Raw genomic sequence first — 19,131 nt, 5'->3', positions numbered from 1 at the left:
AATTATTTTAAAATTTTAAATAAATTTTTATATTTTTATCATAGTTAATAGATTTTTATTTTTTAATTTATATTTAAATAAAAATTTATTTTAAATGAAAGGATTGATTTATATTGAAGATTTATTTAGATAAATGTTAAATGACAAAGACGATTTGGAATTAAAAGTAAAGAGTTTACTTAAATATGAATTAAAAAAATTATTTGAATATAGTAAAAATATATGATTTTATTTAAATAAAGTGATAAAAATTAAAAAATTTTATTATTTTAATTATAAGAAATATTTTGTAATAAATGAGAAAATTAATTTCATTTTTATTTTAGAGACAATAAAGATTTGAGGCATATTGTAGTCTAGTATACTAGGCATTTGGAAATATTCATAATAATAATAATAATAATTTTATAAAAAAATATTAATGGACTTCATTGGGTCTGAGGAATGCGCAATTTGTTAATTTATTTGTAATTAATAATAATAACTAGTTTTAATTGAAATTTCATATTAGCATATGAGTTATGACAAAGTAAACTTACGGAGAAAACCCCACTATAAATAATCAAAACTCAGAAAAGGAGAAGAAAATAAAATAAGCTACGTCTAGTCGTCTGCCAACTCATGGGAAAAATCCACGTGTCAAAATCCAATCAACTAGCAGTAATTAGCCACGTCAGCACCACCCCGTTCGCTCTTCACCTCAAACCAGTCCCCTCTCTATGTCGCCGCTCATGGCGGTCAACGGATCAAATAAATACTTCACGCCTAATAATAAAAACAAAAGAAATAAGCCGCCTTTTAATTTTCGGGACGATTCTTTTGCTGTTAAATTACTTTGCTGGCGTCTTTAAGCGACTACTTCTTGACAGTTAATGCGTTGGTTCTCCAAAGGCGGTTTAAGGTTTTAGGGCATGAGGAGAATGGGTGGAAGTCAGAGACGTTACTCAGCGAATTCTGACGATTATAAGCTTTTAGAAGAGGTTGGTTGTGGCGCCAGTGCTACCGTTTATAGAGCGATGTATCTCCCTTCTAACGAGGTCGTAGCTGTGAAGTGTCTGGATGTCGATCGTTGCAATAGTAATCTGGTTCGTTTTTTGCTCTTTATTTGATTTTTAGTTACTACTCAAATAATGCTGTAACTTGATTTGATTTTAGTTGGTTTTGAATAGATCTCGTTTGATTAAATTGATTTGATTGTGGATTTATTGATTGTTTCTCGTGGAGTTGAATGGAATTCTGAGATTCTTACTTTTTATTATTGAAAATCGTTGCCTTAAAGTCGGAGTTTATGAGGTTTTGAACGATGATTGAATTCTAGCTTTGTTTCTCGTCTGTGTGTACGTCTTTCTCTAGTGCCAGATAATTGTTGGAATTTGTTCCTTTTGAAATTGTTTGAAGTTGAAAATTGTTCCTTTTATCTTCTATCTTTAATTGTTTCTGAGGAAGCAAGAAAACTCTATTTAATAGTGTTATGCGAACCATACCATTCAAATAGGAATTTTTCTTTGGTAGCGACCATACCATTGATTTAGCTGAGGCAGTTTAGTGCTGAAATGGGATTGCTACTGTGTGTACTGAAGATAGTCTATCAACATTCCATGGTTATTTAAAGCTTGGATATCTGCCAGCAAGGAATACTTGAAAATGCTGACACCATTGGATCTGTGGGATTATTTGTTCTTCCAGTTAGGAATATGTTTATAAAGGAATTAAATTGGTGCCCACTTGATATGCCTAGGAGATGATTTTGTTCTCATAGAATTTTGCTACTCAACTGAGAAAGGATTGAGAAATCAGGGGGACTCAGTTCGAAAATAATAAGAGACTTTAAAAGTTGTTACTTGTTACTGGTGGGATTAAAATTTTGTCCTGTTAAAACGTTTTCTAAATGAGGACAGTACTATTCTCCGTACCTTACTTTTCCTTCCCTTAGCTTCCTCTCAATCCAAACAAAGCCTTAGTTATCGTTCATGCGTACTAAAGTTCTGGTAAGCTATTTTGTTTCATTACATATAGGTCATTCCACTGAACAAGTTTTATGTTTGATAATAATAGAATCACTCAATATGTGCATGCCGCATTGTTTTTTGGCTACTGGAATCTTTTATGATGGAAGTCATTTGGAGGCTTTATAACTGTTAGTATCATGAGTGGTATAGCTTAGGTCTATATTTTCTACTTTTCATGTTAGTCAATACCTCCTCTCTTCATGATCTTTTGACTCTTGTGTAGCTTTCTTGATGACTAATGCTCTTTTCAGGATGAAATACGCCGGGAGGCTCAAACGATGAGTTTGATTGATCACCCAAATGTTGTTCGGGCATATTGTTCGTTCGTAGTTGACTATAACCTTTGGGTAATCATGCCATTTATGTCGGAGGGTTCCTGTTTGCACCTCATGAAGATAGCTTATCCTGATGGATTTGAAGAGCCTGCCATTGGTTCTATTCTGAAAGAAACTCTTAAGGCTTTGGATTATCTTCATCGACAAGGACATATTCATCGGGATGTTAAGGTCAAGACACCATTGAAGTTAACATTATTTTATCCAAATGAATTTATCATTCCTTTTATTTCAGTTGTTTTTAAATTGACATTACAGGCCGGGAACATACTGCTTGAGTACAATGGCTCAGTAAAGCTTGCTGACTTTGGTGTTTCAGCCTGCATGTTTGATGCAGGAGATAGACAACGTTCTAGAAATACCTTTGTTGGGACTCCTTGCTGGTGAGCTATCTTTGTCAAATCTGTCAAACAATTATTGTTCTCTTCCTCACCTCTCCCACTCTGATGCCATTGATAGCATTTATTTTTCTTCTTGAATTTTTCCATGATTTGAGATTTCAATTATCCTTTCTTTGCAGGATGGCTCCAGAGGTCTTGCAGCCAGGAAGTGGATATAACTCCAAGTGAGTTTCAATCCGTGTTTAAGATTTTGAAAAATATTTAAAGCCTAAGAATTTCTCGTAAATACATATTGTCACCATAAAAAGTTCAGTAGGTATGGCATCTTAGTTTACACAAGTTTTTCTGTTTCTGGGTAGCAAGGTTTGGTCATGGGTTTGAACCTGCAAGGTATCATGATTTTGGTCCAAGTTATATATTTCCAAAAACCAAAATTTTACTTTATCCACACATCATGGCATTCTATTAAATTATCTATGCTCCTCAAAGTTGCCACTTTTGCAGATACATTGCAAATTTGTGATGTATATTTTAATTATTCAAATTGTACCATGGGAATCTGGTATATTTTATATAGTTAATGGCTATTATGCTTGGACTGAGTTGAATTTGGCTTGAGTGCATTCAAAGTTGGTATATTTTTTGGTACATTTAAAGAAGTAGTACATTTTGTTTTTCAACTTAATTTTGTAATTTCATTAATTGGTTGCATTTTTTCACAGGGCTGATATGTGGTCATTTGGCATAACAGCATTGGAGTTGGCTCATGGTCATGCACCTTTTTCAAAATATCCACCAATTAAGGTATCTAATCCCAGTTGAACATATAACAAGAATTTATGTAAATGCTCCACCAATGAAGGTATCAATAACACGAGCTTTTAGTAAACATCTTATTTATGTTTTACAACTTTTCTTTCTAACAATAACAGGTTCTCCTGATGACCATACAAAATGCTCCTCCAGGACTTGATTATGGTCGTGATAAGAAGTTCTCTAAGGTACTGCTATTCTTTCTGGCTACATCATCACAGTGACAGACATGTTATTTGTCATTATATACATAAAACATTGATTGGTGCATTTAATGGTGTTTTACAATTGCTTATTTGTCATAGCAAATTTCTAATTAAAGGACTTCCAGTTGTGATCAGTCTTTTAAAGAAATGGTTGCGATGTGCCTGGTGAAAGATCAAACAAAGAGGCCAACTGCAGAGAAATTATTAAAGCACTCCTTTTTCAAGCGTGCAAAGCCTCCTGAGCTTTCTGTGAAGAAGTTATTTTCTGGTCTGCCACCACTTTGGAATCGTGTGAAAGACTTTCAGGTTAATGATCACACTGCCAAAATGCACATGTTTTGCTTCATTTGCTCACAGTATTTGTCTAATTTATCCCTTTTTTGTCAAAATTTTACAGCTTAAAGATGCTGCACAACTAGCTCAAAAGAAAATGCCTTCAGCAGAACAAGAAGCTATATCACAGGTTAGGAATTATTAATCAGAAGTCATTTTTATCTTATATCAGATTTACCTGTTCTTCAAAATGACATATCTGTGAAATTTTTAACTGTTGAGTTGTGCACTTGGGGACATTTGTGTTTTCTTACTGCTGGGGTGTTGTCTTGTGCTTGTCAGAGTGAGTATCAAAGAGGAGTTAGTGCCTGGAATTTCGATATTGAGGATTTGAAAGCGCAAGCATCTCTGGTAGGCCTCATATTTAACTTTAACCTTTAATAATAAAGATTGTAATGCAGACATAACGTATGAGAATTAATTTCTTGGTTGGTTATATCAATCACTCAGTTTATACTCATTTTTTCAATTGAACATGCTAAGGTGCATGATGATGATGACATTCATAAGTGCAAAGGTGACTATGAAAGAATGAAATCAAGCCTTGGTCAAAAGGTCAGTATTTGTATTTTTTTTTTTTTTTTTGCCCCAGCAGTATGTGGTACATATCTAGACATGGTTAAAATACTACTTTTTTACTTGTACAACTTGGAATTGTATTTCTTTCTGATTTTTCCTTTAGAGCAAACTATGTTAATTGATTCTTGGTGTTGGCTGACAGGCTTCAGCTTACTGCAAATCTAGTTTGGGAAAGTTGAATTTAAATCGGGAAGTGTCTCAGGCTGAATTTGGAGGACCAAGGAATGTTGATTTATTACAGTTTGATTGCTTGAATGGAAAGGGAAAGAATCCGGAATGTGATATAGTCGAAGCTGGCTGCCAGGAGATGGTTGGTTTGAGAGGAAATGGATCAAGCATTGATATTATGGCATCAACTTCAGAAAAGGATGTGCTATTGACCAGGGCTAAAACAGTGAAACCTAGGCAAACCCAAAGTGGGCCACTCACACCTGGTGCTGTTCTTAATCATTCATCTTCAGAACGGGCTCGTAACTCAGAAAGGTTGGTCACAGTTCGTAGTTAAGTTTGCTTGGCCATTTCAGTTGTCTTTGTTCCATGGGTTTTTAAAGTGATCTGGGCCTTTTTTTTTTTCCTCCAAGTAATTGTTACCTGATGATGCTGTTGCATAAGCATGTAGAACATTTGGTTCTAATTGTAGTTTAAAACATATCCTATAACATATGAGGGGACTCAATCTGCTATATGATGGCTGTAGGCCCTGGTTATCATTTTAACTACCAAACGTGAAGTAGGTCTTTTCCTTTTGGACTATTTTATTGCCTGTGATTTTGAGAATAGTTAATTCTATAAATTGGGCCAGTTAATTTTTTTCTCATGTGTTTTTGCCTCTGTTGTTGAATTATGTTTTAATATAACATGGTCTAAATGTTGGGCTAGTGAAAAGCCATATGAGGTCATAAAAGTATACCGCTGTTATAGGCTATTTTTGTCTCTATCTCTCCAATAAAACAGAAGTGTCAATCTGACAAGTCTTGGTTCCAATGTGCTTTAAGTTGATTCAACAGAACATTTGATTATGATTGGTCGGTGACATATTTCATTTAATATAGTTTCTTCTGATATTGCTTTGGCCTTTTTATGGTTGTGGAATTGAAGGATAAGTAAGAAAATGATTTACAGCTCATCTGTATACATGTGAGATTAATCTCTTATCTTTTGTAATTTAAGAAAATGATTTATATATCATCAGAAGTGGAAGAGAAATTTGTAGGTTTTTAGCTTACGGTTTGCTATTGATTAGGTTTGAGAATGAAATTTTACCAGCAAATGAGAAAGTTTGCCAAGTTCGTAAAGCACCAATCTTTAGTGGTCCATTAATGCTTCCTAATCGAGCATCTGCAAATGGTTTATCAGCTCCAATTAAATCATCAGGAGGTAACAAACTCATAGCATTTAGAATAGTTGTTGTTTGTTTTTGTCACCAGCATCACCATCAGTGCTACTCTTTTGGTTGCTAGGATTTATATATATTGTAGCATCCTTTTTCTCCTTCAACAGGGTTTAGGGATTCTTTGGATGACAAGTCAAAGGCTAATCTGGTGCAAATAAAAGGTCGATTTTCAGTAACATCAGAAAATTTAGATCTTGTAAAGGTAAGGCTCAATTTTAGTGCTATATTTGTTCTCTTGTGCAACTTCACTAACCAAATAATGTTCTCTAGGATATTACTTTAAGTACAGTTTCAGGCCGGTCTTCACAAGTGGGTTATTGGTCTTGGCATAAATATGCTTCTATAAACAATATAATTGTCCACTTCTTATTGGTTGCTCTGTTTCTTCTTGAGTTTCAGACTTTGCCTCTCAGAAAGTCTGCTAGCGTAGGTGATTGGATAAATGAATCCAAACAAGTGGTTCAAGTATTACATCTTCTTGTCAATGTGGTTGATTGTGAATTTATGTTCTGTTTCATTTTATTGCAACATCTTGCATCTTGAAGCTTAAGGATTATAAATGAACTGGCGTTAAGGTGTGTGCCCGGGAAATAATGTTAGGCACAAATCAGAGAGAGTGCCTCACTGCCTTCCAGGGGAGGCACCTTTATTGAGGCGCATGCCTTTTGAAAGGCACACAAGGGGCTTACCCCACTCAACTGATTTGGTTTGCTATGATTGTTTGTATGTGTTATTTTAAAAGAATAAAAGAAGGGTAGTAATATCCATATTTAACAACTTCATACAAATCAAGTATAAATTCATCTCATCTTAGATGTGGTTCCATCTATCTGGTAGTGGAACATGTTTAGCAGCTTTGTATGCCACTGCATTATGTAAATAAGTGTTGATTTTTTTTGCACCTGGTTTTTTTCAGCCTATCAATCACACCGCCAAGGATTTGACCAATGGTAGCATGCCCACATCAATTCTTATGACTCACCTTCAGAATCTTTTTCAGCAAACCTCACTTCAACAGGTAAAGACTTAAATGTTTCGTAGGGAGGATGAATTTTTTTTTAATCTAATGGTTGAGATTCTTAACAACATGTGCTATTTTGTAACTCAACCAACCATTACATTAAAATTTTTTCCTTCCTTTGCCCTTTCCTTCCTACCAAAAAGTGTAGGTTTGGGACAGTAAGTCAGTGTTTCATTTTGCTGACAGAATGTTTGTTTGCCTTAAACTTAATGATGTTCTCACTGGAAATTTTTTTGGCATGCTAGGATTTTATCACGAATTTGTTTAATAGCCTGCAGCCATCTGAGTTTGTAGATGGTCAGTGAAAGATTGGTCTTTCTATCACACTTACATGATTAAGTTAGGAAATACACTGCTTATCAGTATAGTAATCCATTTCTTTTTTGTTTTTCCAGCCACACAAAATGGAAAGTTGCCTCTACCTCATTGCACTGAGAGCAATGGAAACGTAAGAACCTTCTGTCTATGTTTTATGACTATTTCTAGTATGTTATTCTTTCTTCACCTACCTGATCTTTTTCAATAGGTTCAAACAGCAGCTTCTGAGAGGGAGCGTTTACTGCTCGGCAAGATCTCAGAGCTCATATCTAGGTTGATTGTTGTGAATCCATACCTAGTAGTTCTACCTTTTTTTCCCACTATATATGCAAGTTTCTTCTGATACTCTTTTTTGAACACTTTTTGCAGAATGATGAATTTAACCAATGAATTGACTACTGAAAAATTGAAATATGATCAAGTGAGCTTCTCACAGGGTTTTATATATTTACATTTGTGGCTTTTTGTTGCCTCTACTTTATATTTCATGGTTGTGTTGTGTCTAGCAAAGATGCTTTCCAAAATTAAGAGATGATGCTGGGTTCTTGACGTACGTTTAAACAATTCCCTCTTGCTCGATACTCGATTCATCCTCTCTCTCAATATCTTCCTTATTGATACAAGAAGAACCCCATCGTGTGGAGAAGGAGAGGTTATCTGTTGGCTCTGATGATTTCATTATCGTTATGCAGTTGCAAGAACAACTAAGATTCATGTCTGGTGCGGAACAGAACTGGATTAGAAAGGAAGGGGATTCGTGAAAGCTGTAAAGAGAAAAAACTATGCATAATCGGGCAAAACACCGACCGAAATCGTGAAAATAATATTTTGTTCCACCATTCTTTGACCATCAGATAATGGGAACTGCTTTTCAGGCCATCAACAACGGTAGAACAGTAGAAGGCAGCAGCATCATTAGTTACACCTTGAATGCCGATGCGTTTCTTTGCAGATTTCAGCCACTTGAATGACAAATAAAGCAAATATTAAGGGTAGATGAAGATGTTTTTACTTCTATTTCATGTAAAGAGAAATGTTGTTTCAGAGCCAGACCAATTACTTTTATTGTCATGGAAGCAGTCACGTAGAGGGTTAGATGTACGAGTTTTGGCTTCTGCCCAGAAAATTCATTTTATCATTTAAGGAAACAAAAAAGTTAGTAGTGATTTTTTATTTTATATACTATTCATACGGGGAATATGAACAATTATCTTCTCTATTTTTTTTTTCTTTGAACAACATATTTTTAAATTAAAAATTAAAAAATTTTGAAAAATCTTCCCCATTTGCTCATACAAGGAGGCTGTTCTTCAATTACAAAGATAAAAAGGCCCAAAAGATCATTGGGCGGTCAAGAAAGCCATTCCATATTTGTTCTAACGTAGTAACATTCTAGAAGTAAGCAACAAGCAGGCCAGAGGAGCTCCATCTTGTCAACTCCAATGGTTTATCACCCTTAACAAAAATGTTACGGTCGAAAGTTTTATGCATTTATTTTTAACCACCGCGAGCAAATATCGGGAAAAGCGCCCATACTCCTTAGTTCACAGCTCATGCTACCGGTAGCAACAACCGAACTATGATCTGCTTCTACCTCACCCAACCCTCTTCCTGTTCTTCGTTTTTTCTCAAGCCTCCTCTCATACCTTCTTCAATATCCAAACTTAAACCCTTCCATCACCTTTCAAAAACCCACAAAAAGGTGACAATTTGTATTGATCTGTTCTTTTTGTTTTGTTATTTTATTTTATTTTATTTGGTTGCTGACTCTGGATTTTTACAGAAGAAGATTAAGAGAGGAATATGCAGGGCGGAGTTTTCGCCGGACGCGCCCCTTGCTGCCGCAATCGGCGCGTGTATGCTGAGTTCGCTGCTGCTTCCGGTCGCCGATACTAGGGATGAAGATGGTGGTAACTCGGTTATTGACTTAGGGGATGCGAGGTTTGTGGCTATGGGGATTATCAGCTTTATCCCTTACTTCAATTGGCTGGTTAGAAACTGAATTTTTCATTTTTTTTTTATTTTAAAGGGGAGGGGACTGGGGAGCTTCCTTGTTAAATTTCCAGCAATTTTAATTTTTACTTTCACGTTTTTGGTTTTTGGTTTTTGATTTGATAGAGCTGGGTTTTTGCTTGGCTTGATACGGGGAAGCGGCGCTACGCCGTGTATGCAATTGTATACTTGGCTCCTTACCTCAGGTATCACTTTTACGATTGGTGCAATTATAATTTCCTAGTGCCAATCAAATTATCACACTGGAATGAATATTCAATATTTTATATTTGGAATGCTTTTCTTGCTTTAGTTTGAGAGCAGCAAGGGTGTCAAAACTAGGGTCTAATGGAGAGAGTGCAAACTTCATTGTCTTATAAGTTTCATCTTAGATAAATTTAAGAGGTTTTAATATCTCTTTTAGGAACGATTTTGGGGTGTGATCGTTAAAGCACTGAGCTGGCGAGTGTGAGTGCAAGGGTCTAAGTTGGTGCTTGGGAGTTGCCTCTCTATCTCCATGCAAATGTGAGAGAGGGTGGGTTTGTTTCTGAGTCCCTTTTCCCAGGAGGGACTGCCTTTTTTGGGAACTTATCTAGGTGATTTTGACTGTTTTATTATGTTTTTGTTTAGTCTTAGTGGTATTCCAAATCTTATGGTGATTATGTTTCCTTTGTCTTTTGGCTATCCTCAAAGGGCAATGAACTAGAATGCTAGTGTTGACTTATTAAGCTTCTTTCTTTGAGGTTTCAAGTTTTAATATTTTCTATTGTTTATCTCTTTTGAAATTTTTGAACTTAAATATGACTATCGATTATCAACTTCTTTTTGTCTTTTCATCATAAGTTTTAATTATAAGTTATAACCTTTTCCAAGCTTCAATGAGGTAAATTTTGTTGCTTTTTTAAATCAATGTGTTCCTCCTTCTAATGTGTTCGTTTCGATACTTGGTTTGTTGCTGTCAAGTTCTGGCTTCTTTAAAAACCCATTTCGCTTATATTCATAAATACAACCACCATTTCTCTATTTCAACTGGTTATGCTCCTAATGCTGTATTTGTGGGCAATAATGAAAGCTAAATTGAGACGATGGGTACTTGATGGACTACACAGTTGGATTTTCTTAAACTTTAGATTGTTTTTGTTAAAATGTAACTTGACAGGTTGTGTGGATTTAATTACATATTTTTTCTCTGATTTAACAGGTCAAATTTGTCTCTTTCCCCAGAAGATAGCTGGCTTCCTATTGCTAGCATAATATTTTGCATTTTTCATGTCCAGGTACAAAATTTATCAAGATCGTTACTTTGTTATGTTGGTAAATATGTTGTGGTACCCCATATTTCTGCATTAAAGTCTTGTCTGATGATGGTGATTTATTTATCAATGATTTATGCTCCTCTAGGTAATATGGAGCTTCTGAGCATCACTGTTGTTTTAGTTTGTGGTGGATTGGTTCTGGCTTAAGATGCCACTTTTGAGTATATACTGGAAGCTGTACATAAGTGTATGGCATTGTGACTTCCATTGCTTGTCGTTGCAGCTGGAAGCAAGTATAAAAAATGGTGATCTTCAAGGATTTCAAATGTTTAGTGAGGCTGCTAAGCATCTTTCATCAAGGAGTAGAGAGGAAGACACACATTTCAAAGGACATGAGGAACCTGAGGTATCAGGATCTTGAAACCCTTGAGAATTTTTTGTCCTGTTTAAATATCTGCTTTTATATATAATAGAAGTGTTGTTCTTAATGTCAGGTGAGAAAAACAGAATATAGGAATTTGCCTGATGCTGAAGAACAATCAAGAAATGAGATCCGGCAGTGGGGAATCTCTAGAAATCCCCCAGAACATCATGAACAGTCGAATGGAGATTGGGATGATGATGGAAGTGAATACTAGAATGACAGGCATCATAACTCAGCTTCCTTGATTTTAATATTTTGATCCAAATGAAGTGCTAGTGTCTTGGTGTACGCCGTTTAATTATGAATGCTGATCTGCTGGTTAATTTGATCCCCTGTTGATATCAAATGGATGAATTACCTTGTGGAATTTGGACAGATGATGGCAACTTAAGGGCCCGAGGATATTTGACCTCTAGAGTTCATTTATCAGTTCCAAACCCACAACTAGGTTTTTTGATCCAATAAGTTGTATCATTTCTCTTTTTCACCTAGCGATTTTAGTTTTCAAATCCCAAACATAAGATCTTTGTAATGTTCCAGGTCGTTTTACATTCATTTCTTTCAAATGAAGAAGAGTAAAGAAAAACGGAATTTTCTTCTCTTTTTGGCAATAGCAGTTCTTGTCAGAAACCAAACCTTAACCCGCTTTTAAATCTCCTGAAAACTCTTGGGCCTCAACTTAATGAGGGTATTGGCTATTGTAGAGCGCCTAACGGTTCACGTTCAAGGCATCACGCTTCTTGTGCCGCTATCAACGGATATAACGGCAACGCCCCTACCCTACCCTCACTTTCCCTTCCAACTTCCAATATTTCCAGCGGTGGCCTAGAGAGGGGAACAACAACCTTGGCCCGCCTTCGCACCGAGACATCCCTGTTACAAGATTTACTCTTTTATGCAACAAGAGCCCCTTTCAGTTGCCTGGTTCTATTCGCCGGACTCGAACAACAAGACCCGAATCATGAATCCTCCAAGAAATCCATTGAAAACAAAAAGGCCTTCTCCAAACGCCTTGGCCGCCCCCCTCATCGACGCTAACCTCTACAAGGGCCTTAAAGAAAAAGAAAAAAAAACTTTCTTTTATATATTGGCAAGAACCCCATTTGTATTTTCAAAGTGATTTTTGTTTTTTCTTCTTCTAAAATGCAGGATGTGATAATGGTCTGATGTGATGAACCCAGACCACATAGTCGTTGAATTCAAATCGGTTGGTGGGTTTGATAGAATCAAAGAAGCATCGTACGAGTTGGTTATTCTTCCTCTTAAAAGGCCCGAGCTTTTCGCTTATGGCAAACTTTTGGATCCCCAAAAAGGTGTGCTTTTGTACGGACCACCGGGGACAGGAAAAAACATGCTTGCTTGTTATAGAATCTGGGGCTGTCTTTATCAATGTTAGAGTTTCTAATTTAATGAGTAAATGGTTTGGTGACGCCCGTAAACTAGGTAAACAAAACGGGATTTCTTTCAAAATCATTGCCTTGTTGTACATTTTAAGGTTTCTAATATTATTGCACTGACTGCTGTCTTTAGTATGGCTTATAACCTGCATCCGGTTATTAAATTTATTGATGAAGTGGACAGTTTCCTGGGGCTGTGATGAGCTACGGACAACGAGGCGATAGCTGGTATGAAAACCGAGTTCATGGCTTTGCGGGATGGTTTTACCACTGATCGTGAGTGTTCTTAGTTATTAGCTTGATTTTAAACTGATTGTTGATCTGTGAGTGTACAAGTTGAATGTTCTTTACTGACATACATTATCAGCATCAAACGCATTTACACTTCCAAAACTTTATTTTACTTAATCATTTGTGAGGATCATTAAACATACATTGTAGTATCCGTGCCATATATATTAACAGAATGGTTTTTAAGTTCAAAATGCTTTTCCTCCTTCGCCTACATGTCCTGAGGTTTGGAGTTTATTATGATTTTAAGTCAATTTATTGAAAACATTTCTTAGGTGTTCGAAAAGTATGTAGTGCTCACAGAGTGGGGTGTTTGGCGACGGTTGGATATTTATTTTGAAACTTTTAAAACTGTTAGATACCGATGTTTTTTGTGTTTGTTGTGCTAAAAGTGGTTCGGTTTTAACAAGAGATGGGCACGTAGTGCTATAGCTTAAAATAAATAGTACTTCATGTCAATATTGAGCATGTAAACTTTTGTATATAACTGTGAAGTTGATTTTTCTTTCAACTTTGCGTTCAGAGAATGCTCGAGTTATGGTACTTGGTACAACCAATAATGCTTAGGCGCTTTTCTTAAGTTCTTGAAATTGGAAGACCTGACTGTAATGATAGAAAAAAGATATTGAAGGTGATATTGAAGAATGAGAGAGTGGTGGACACTATTGATTTTGACCACATAGCTAGACTGTGTGAAGGCTCTGCAAACAAGCAGCATATATTCCTCTCAGGATCTCTTGAATGAAGAGAAGGCTGGGAAGATACGTGAAAGTGAGTAATATACATGTCACTCGTGTTACTCTTTATACATATGAGAATGTTTATCTCCAAATGAATGGGTTTCTTGTGGAGAAGTTGCTTTGTAAATGTACGTAAGTTCTCTTCTCTACTTTAGAAGCTTGGCTGTATGTTCTCTCATGTTCTGTTTCTTGGAGTGCGTGAGAGATATAACTTATTAATGTAATGGCAATGTACTTGTGCAGATGCCTTAACGCCCTTGTGTTTTTGATGTCCAGTTACAGGTACCACGACCATTGTCACGGTTGGACTTGGAGAAAGAGTTAGCTACTCCAAGTAAAACACGTATCAACAGGCATAGATCTTGTTCATCAGCATGAGTTGAATGCAGTGAAGATGGTTATAGGATCAAGTTGCGACAGAGCACATAAAATTTTGAAGTTCTGAATTACTAAATTTTGACTTGGATGCCTAAGCCTCTGTAAGCCTTGCTGTTTTGAGTTGTGTATCTGTACTCAGGATATTCAACGAAAATATAGTCAAGAGAATTTATAGATGATGGAATTGGGCATGTTGAAGAAGCTGCAATGCCGAAGGTTTGTTTGAAGAAGAACCTGAGTTTGAAGACTGAAGCAAAGTGGATGTGATTGGTGAGAGCATGGATGGCTCGGAATTTTTTTTTTCTTGCCTCTTCATATTTGATTAATTAAAATACGGGGATTGGTCTTATTCACAAGTCAAACTTTTTAGTCATTATTTTTTTATTACTATTAACATTTAACATAATAAATTAATAAATACCAACAAGTGATTGGTTCAATCGATTAAGATTATTTTTTTCGACAAAAAGATTTTGAGTTCAAGTTCTGTCGGTGAATTTTTTTCGATGAAGAAGTTTTGAGTTCGAGTTCTATCAGTGATTATTTGATGAAATTATTTCGAATGTACGATTTGTAGTAATTTATTTTAAACTATCAGATATAATATATTTTACCTTGATTTAAGAGTTTAAGTAATTATTTATTCTCAAATTTTTTGTTTTTTACCAAAAAAAATAAATTAACAAATTAAATGATCACAACAAAATAAATATTTAAAAGGACGAACACAGACTTTTTATCTTAAGATTCATTAAATCCTATATTTATAAAAAAGCAGCTGGGCTGTCATGTAATTTGTTTAAAATGCGAAAATCAAATAATTTTTTGTTGTGAAAAAAAAAAAACTCTTATTTTTCCTATGAAGAAACTCTTTTTTGTTAGTAAAAAGCTAATTTGGTTCTCTAAAATAGCTTATTAAAATTAATTAGAAATATTTTTACATAGTAATTTAAAAAATAATCATATTTTTGGTTACTTAAATTCTTAGAACTCATAAGTATAATTAAGATCCATAATTCTTTATTTATAATAGTAAAAAACTAATTTTAAAATGATTCACATCTTAAATAAAAAGAAAACAATTAACTAAAATGAAGAAAGTGTTTTATTTCTTTTTTTTTAATAATAAAATAGAACAACATTGTGAATAATTTTTATATTATAATAAAATATTTAATATGATATCTAAATTTTAAAAATTTTAATATAATGCTTGAATTATGAATTCATTAATTAATGTAATATATATTTATAATATGATTAATTTTAAATGATGACATGTGGAGAATAAAAAACTCTTTAAATATCATATTAATTAATAAATTTATAATTCAACTATTACATTAGAGACTTTTAAAATTTAGATATTATATTAAATATTATATTATAATTTAAAATATTAACCTTATTAAAATTTATATATTTTTTTACAAATTACAAGTGTAAAATATAAAATTTAAATCTAAATATTATTTTTTAAAACAATGACATTAATTAATTAAATTAAACTTCTAACTTCCGCACTCTTTTTGCACTTTATCATTTAAAATTTTAGAAAAAAAAAAAAAACCCAAAGTCCAAATTATATAATTTTAAAAGAAAAAGTTAGAAAAATGTTGTTTTTTGGAGGGTATAAAGTAAGGATTTAGATTTTAATGTATTCGTTAATATATATATTTTATATATTATCAGATAATATTATTTTATTAATAAGTAATTTAAATTTGATATCACAATAATAAATAAAATTTTTTTAAAATTATTAAAATTTTATATTTATTTTAAAAATTAATGTTTTCCCATTAATATCTTATCTCCTGACGGTGTATAAAAGGCATCAAATATAAACTCGTTAAGTAAAGGAACGTCGGTTGCGGGGTGAAAATTGGGAGTTAAAGCCTTAAAGGCATGTGGGCAAGAGGAGGGTTTAACCAGAAGCTTTTCAACTTGCCCAAAGCCCTCTTGCGCCCTCTCATGGCTACCTCCAACCTTATTAAGGTTTCTTCCCCCGCTTATTCCACTGGCTCCCCAAACAACGTGCCTTCTAAGCGCGTTGGAACACACAACGGCAGCTTTCACTGTGACGAGGCCCTTGGCTGCTTCATGATTCGTCTCACTGACAAGTTTTCCGACTCCGAGATTGTCCGTACCCGAGACCCCAAGGTCAGTTTTTTTTTCCTATTTCTTCTGTTTGGTTGCCGAAAATTTGTAACGAAGTAAGAAAAAATGCAAATTATAAAATGGGTTTTCTTTCGGATCTAAAAAATGTGTTTCTTTTGCTTTTCTACGAAGTTAGTTTTCTTGTCTATTTGTTTGCAAGTTTTATACAAGTTTCGCCCATAAATTCCAAAACTTGAAATGTAGTTGGATTGGGTAGTTTATTAAGGGATTCTTGTAGTTTATTTTGTTCTCATTTGTGTGTGTGTGTGTGTTTTTTTTTTTTTTTGTGCTTCCTCTTTGAAGGTCCATTATAAGATTGATCTGAGTTTTGCAGGAATTGGAGGGGCTTGATGCTGTGCTTGATGTGGGAGGCGTTTATGATCCTTGTCATGACCGGTATGATCATCATCAGAAAGGATTTGAGGAGATTTTTGGTCATGGATTTAATACAAAGCTTAGCAGTGCCGGACTTGTTTATAAGGTATTCATTTGTTACATGAGGCAATTAAAGATTCCTTCTCATTGTTCTCTTCTTGTTGGTTTTTATGTTTTTCTATTCTCATCCAATTTGGTCAATGATGTTTTTTGGTAGTTTATGATATTTCTTGATTATCAGTCAAAATTTTCCTCTATTTAGCATTTTGGCAAGGAGATAATAGCTAAAGAGCTTCAGCTTGGTGATGACCACCCGGATGTGCATAGATTATTTCTGGCCATTTACAAAAGCTTCATGGAGGTACTTACTTCTTTGATTCTTAAGTTTTAAAGGGTTTGAATTCCATGAGTTCTAGCTGCTTTGTGTGGAAGTAGATTAGGATCTTATGGTTAAACAAATATTACTATCTAGAGCTTCAACTTTCTGAAACTGGTGCTAAAGAGTTTTTACAGATTATAAATTCTGAGCTTTTTTGGTTTTATTAGCAATGAAAATCTCTAGATTTGTTTTGTTCAGGTTGGTCGGACAGGATTAATGCCATGGGCTTCCTGCTCTTTCCTTGGTTTTCATTTTCCTATACTAAGTTATTATGGATTTAGATGTTCATTTGGGTGTTTTTTTTTTTTTTGCTTTTACCAGGCAATTGATGCAATTGACAATGGAATCAATCGGTTTGATACAGACAAGCCTCCAAGATATGTGAACAACACACACTTATCCTCTAGGGTTGGAAGGTTAAATTTAGACTGGACAGACCCTGATCAATCACCTGAGAAGGAGAATGAGGCTTTCCAACGAGCAATGGTTCTAGCTGGTAGTGAGTTCTTAGATGTAAGGTTCTTTCAAAATTAAAAACATACCTACGTATACAATTATTAGTATGGTTTTCATTTCTAAAATCCTCGATATGGATTGTTTTGTTTCTCTTCAGAAGGGATAAAAGTATGTACTGTATTCTTCTTATTTTAAAAGTTTGATGACCTTCTCCAAATTTCAGAGTGTCCGGTTTCATGCAAAATCATGGTTACCAGCAAGGTCAATTGTGATGGAGTGCATTGCAGAGAGATATGATATAGACCCCAGTGGTGAAATTATGGTTTTGAAAAGGTTTTGCCCTGTAAGTAGATGTTTCTAATTTTTCTTTCTTGTAATTTTCTTTTTCCACTAATCCTGCATGTGTATGGTATATGTGCTTCCTTCCATTTTTGTCTGTATATGCATCTCTTCACTAGAGGAAAGTGAGCTATCTTGGCTTATCGAATTGCTTGTATATAAATATAGTCATTTTGGTCCTTCAGTTGGTTTTAATTTTTATCAAATGAGCAGTGCAATTTCCAGTAGAATGTGAGAGGAATCTATTACTGACAAGTGACTGTGGCTTATTCTTGACTTACCATTAGTCCATTATACATCATTTATTTACAGCTAAGTATGATTTCATTTTGCTTCCAACAGTGGAAGCTTCACTTATTTGAGCTTGAGGAGGAGATGAAGGTTGAGCCTCCTATTAAGTATGTTCTTTATGAGGTATGTATTTAGACCTATCTTCCCTTCAAATATGTTCTAGAATGTGCAGCCCTAGATTAAATACTAGTGTCAGACAAAGGTTTTGTATTCTTCTCCTGTAGCTTATGTTGTTCACTGTGGTTTCTGGATCATTTCCAGAGTTTGAGATAGATTCTCATTGTTCTTGTGGCAATGTATTTTGCAGGATGAGAGGGGCAAACAATGGCGAGTTCAGGCAGTAGCAGTATCTCCTGATAGATTTGAGAGCCGGAATCCTCTCCCGGCTCATTGGCGAGGTCTGAGGGATGATGAACTCTCGAAGGAAGCCAGAATTCCTGGCTGTGTCTTTGTCCACATGAGTGGGTTTATCGGTGGAAATCAAACTTATGAGGGTGCTCTAGCGATGGCAAGAACTGCTCTGAAGACATAATCTTGGGAGGTTGATTTTATTTGTCTTTCACTTGTCATGGTATCTCTTACGTCATTCTATTCCGGGACCTGGATTATTTACAAAGTTTTGTGGCTTTATTGATTGCTCTTGGATTCATGTTATCACATCATTTATAGCTGATTTTTTGGAAACAAGTCAAAATTTAGGAGGTAAGATGTGAACTTTTCTTTTCTTGTTTTCATAAAATGTAAAATTAAGTGTAGGAAAAAACAGAGTCCAATTAAGATATTTGGATTTTAAATTTCAAAACAAAATGGAATTGAAACTTCGGTGTTAAAACTTGGGTTTGTTTGATTAGTCAATAAAATCCCTAATGAACTTAGGAATCATACACATCACAAAATTCAAGATGTCAATATGGCTTTGATTAATTATTTTCCACTAGAAAACTTGATTAGAAACAATCCAAAGGATATGAGTTAAGAGTCTTTGCATTTCTTCCCCAATATTTTCTTCGCATGGCCCTATCACAGCCAATGGTATTGGATTTTTCTGCTGCTTGTTCTTTCTGTGAATGGGACATTGGACAATGTTGAGTTGTGAGATTTATTCCTTTGGGGCGGCAGCTGGGCAACACTATGCACTTCTCTTCACTTCACCATCACAAATGTAAGCCCTGCAGAATCCATCTCTTAAAGAAAACCTATTAGACTTTGTTCTCTTTCCAAGCCTAGCCATGGCCTCATTGCCACCAACCACCAAAACCCTCAAAGCTCGTCTCAACAACGGTGACACCCTCTACGGTCTCTTCT

The 19,131-nt window shown here is 34.8% G+C and overlaps 3 protein-coding genes and 1 long non-coding RNA gene across 14 annotated transcripts; all 4 read left to right on the top strand.

Annotated features, from left to right (window-relative positions):
- Window positions 1-537: 537 nt before the first annotated feature.
- Window positions 538-8,526, top strand: LOC111307918 (uncharacterized). Of its 11 annotated transcripts, XM_022906317.2 has the most exons (20): window positions 538-1,085; window positions 2,261-2,515; window positions 2,603-2,727; window positions 2,865-2,909; window positions 3,408-3,489; window positions 3,618-3,686; window positions 3,840-4,010; window positions 4,102-4,167; window positions 4,320-4,388; window positions 4,521-4,592; window positions 4,759-5,099; window positions 5,860-5,993; window positions 6,117-6,211; window positions 6,926-7,027; window positions 7,276-7,327; window positions 7,426-7,478; window positions 7,557-7,621; window positions 7,718-7,769; window positions 7,855-7,898; window positions 8,041-8,202. In XM_022906317.2, exons 1-20 carry the CDS (start codon window positions 912-914, stop codon window positions 8,054-8,056), a joined length of 2,082 nt encoding a protein of 693 aa, XP_022762052.2. In that variant the 5' UTR covers window positions 538-911; the 3' UTR covers window positions 8,057-8,202. The 11 variants fall into 11 exon arrangements, with proteins under 11 accessions (XP_022762052.2, XP_089621696.1, XP_022762045.2 ...); XM_089765570.1 differs by lacking the exon at window positions 7,855-7,898 and having other exon boundaries at window positions 7,567-7,621; window positions 8,041-8,526; XM_022906310.2 differs by lacking the exon at window positions 7,855-7,898 and having other exon boundaries at window positions 8,041-8,526.
- Window positions 8,527-8,701: 175 nt separating this feature from the next.
- LOC149516734 (uncharacterized) lies at window positions 8,702-11,631 on the top strand. The gene is made up of 6 exons (XM_089765577.1): window positions 8,702-9,050; window positions 9,132-9,338; window positions 9,467-9,546; window positions 10,542-10,617; window positions 10,880-11,002; window positions 11,091-11,631. Exons 1-6 carry the CDS (start codon window positions 8,928-8,930, stop codon window positions 11,232-11,234), a joined length of 753 nt encoding a protein of 250 aa, XP_089621703.1. The 5' UTR covers window positions 8,702-8,927; the 3' UTR covers window positions 11,235-11,631.
- Window positions 11,632-11,773: 142 nt separating this feature from the next.
- On the top strand, window positions 11,774-14,266 carry LOC149516733 (uncharacterized). Its single transcript, XR_016345062.1, has 4 exons — window positions 11,774-12,463; window positions 12,602-12,693; window positions 13,232-13,479; window positions 13,725-14,266. It is a non-coding gene; the product is annotated as an uncharacterized LOC149516733 (long non-coding RNA).
- A 1,417-nt stretch (window positions 14,267-15,683) lies between these two features.
- On the top strand, window positions 15,684-18,658 carry LOC111307902 (uncharacterized). Its single transcript, XM_022906234.2, has 7 exons — window positions 15,684-15,989; window positions 16,321-16,467; window positions 16,624-16,722; window positions 17,062-17,253; window positions 17,420-17,539; window positions 17,878-17,949; window positions 18,134-18,658. The coding sequence occupies exons 1-7, from the start codon at window positions 15,735-15,737 to the stop codon at window positions 18,356-18,358; spliced, it is 1,110 nt and encodes a 369-aa protein (XP_022761969.2). The 5' UTR covers window positions 15,684-15,734; the 3' UTR covers window positions 18,359-18,658.
- The last annotated feature ends 473 nt before the right edge of the window (window positions 18,659-19,131 follow it).

The sequence above is a fragment of the Durio zibethinus genome, chromosome 9 (assembly GCF_047325235.1).
Source record: "Durio zibethinus cultivar Kanyao isolate XHJ-2024 chromosome 9, ASM4732523v1, whole genome shotgun sequence".
In the NCBI taxonomy this organism is placed as follows: Eukaryota; Viridiplantae; Streptophyta; class Magnoliopsida; order Malvales; family Malvaceae; genus Durio; species Durio zibethinus.
Note: the sequence above shows the minus strand (reverse complement) of the source record. Positions and strands in the feature narration are given on the sequence as shown.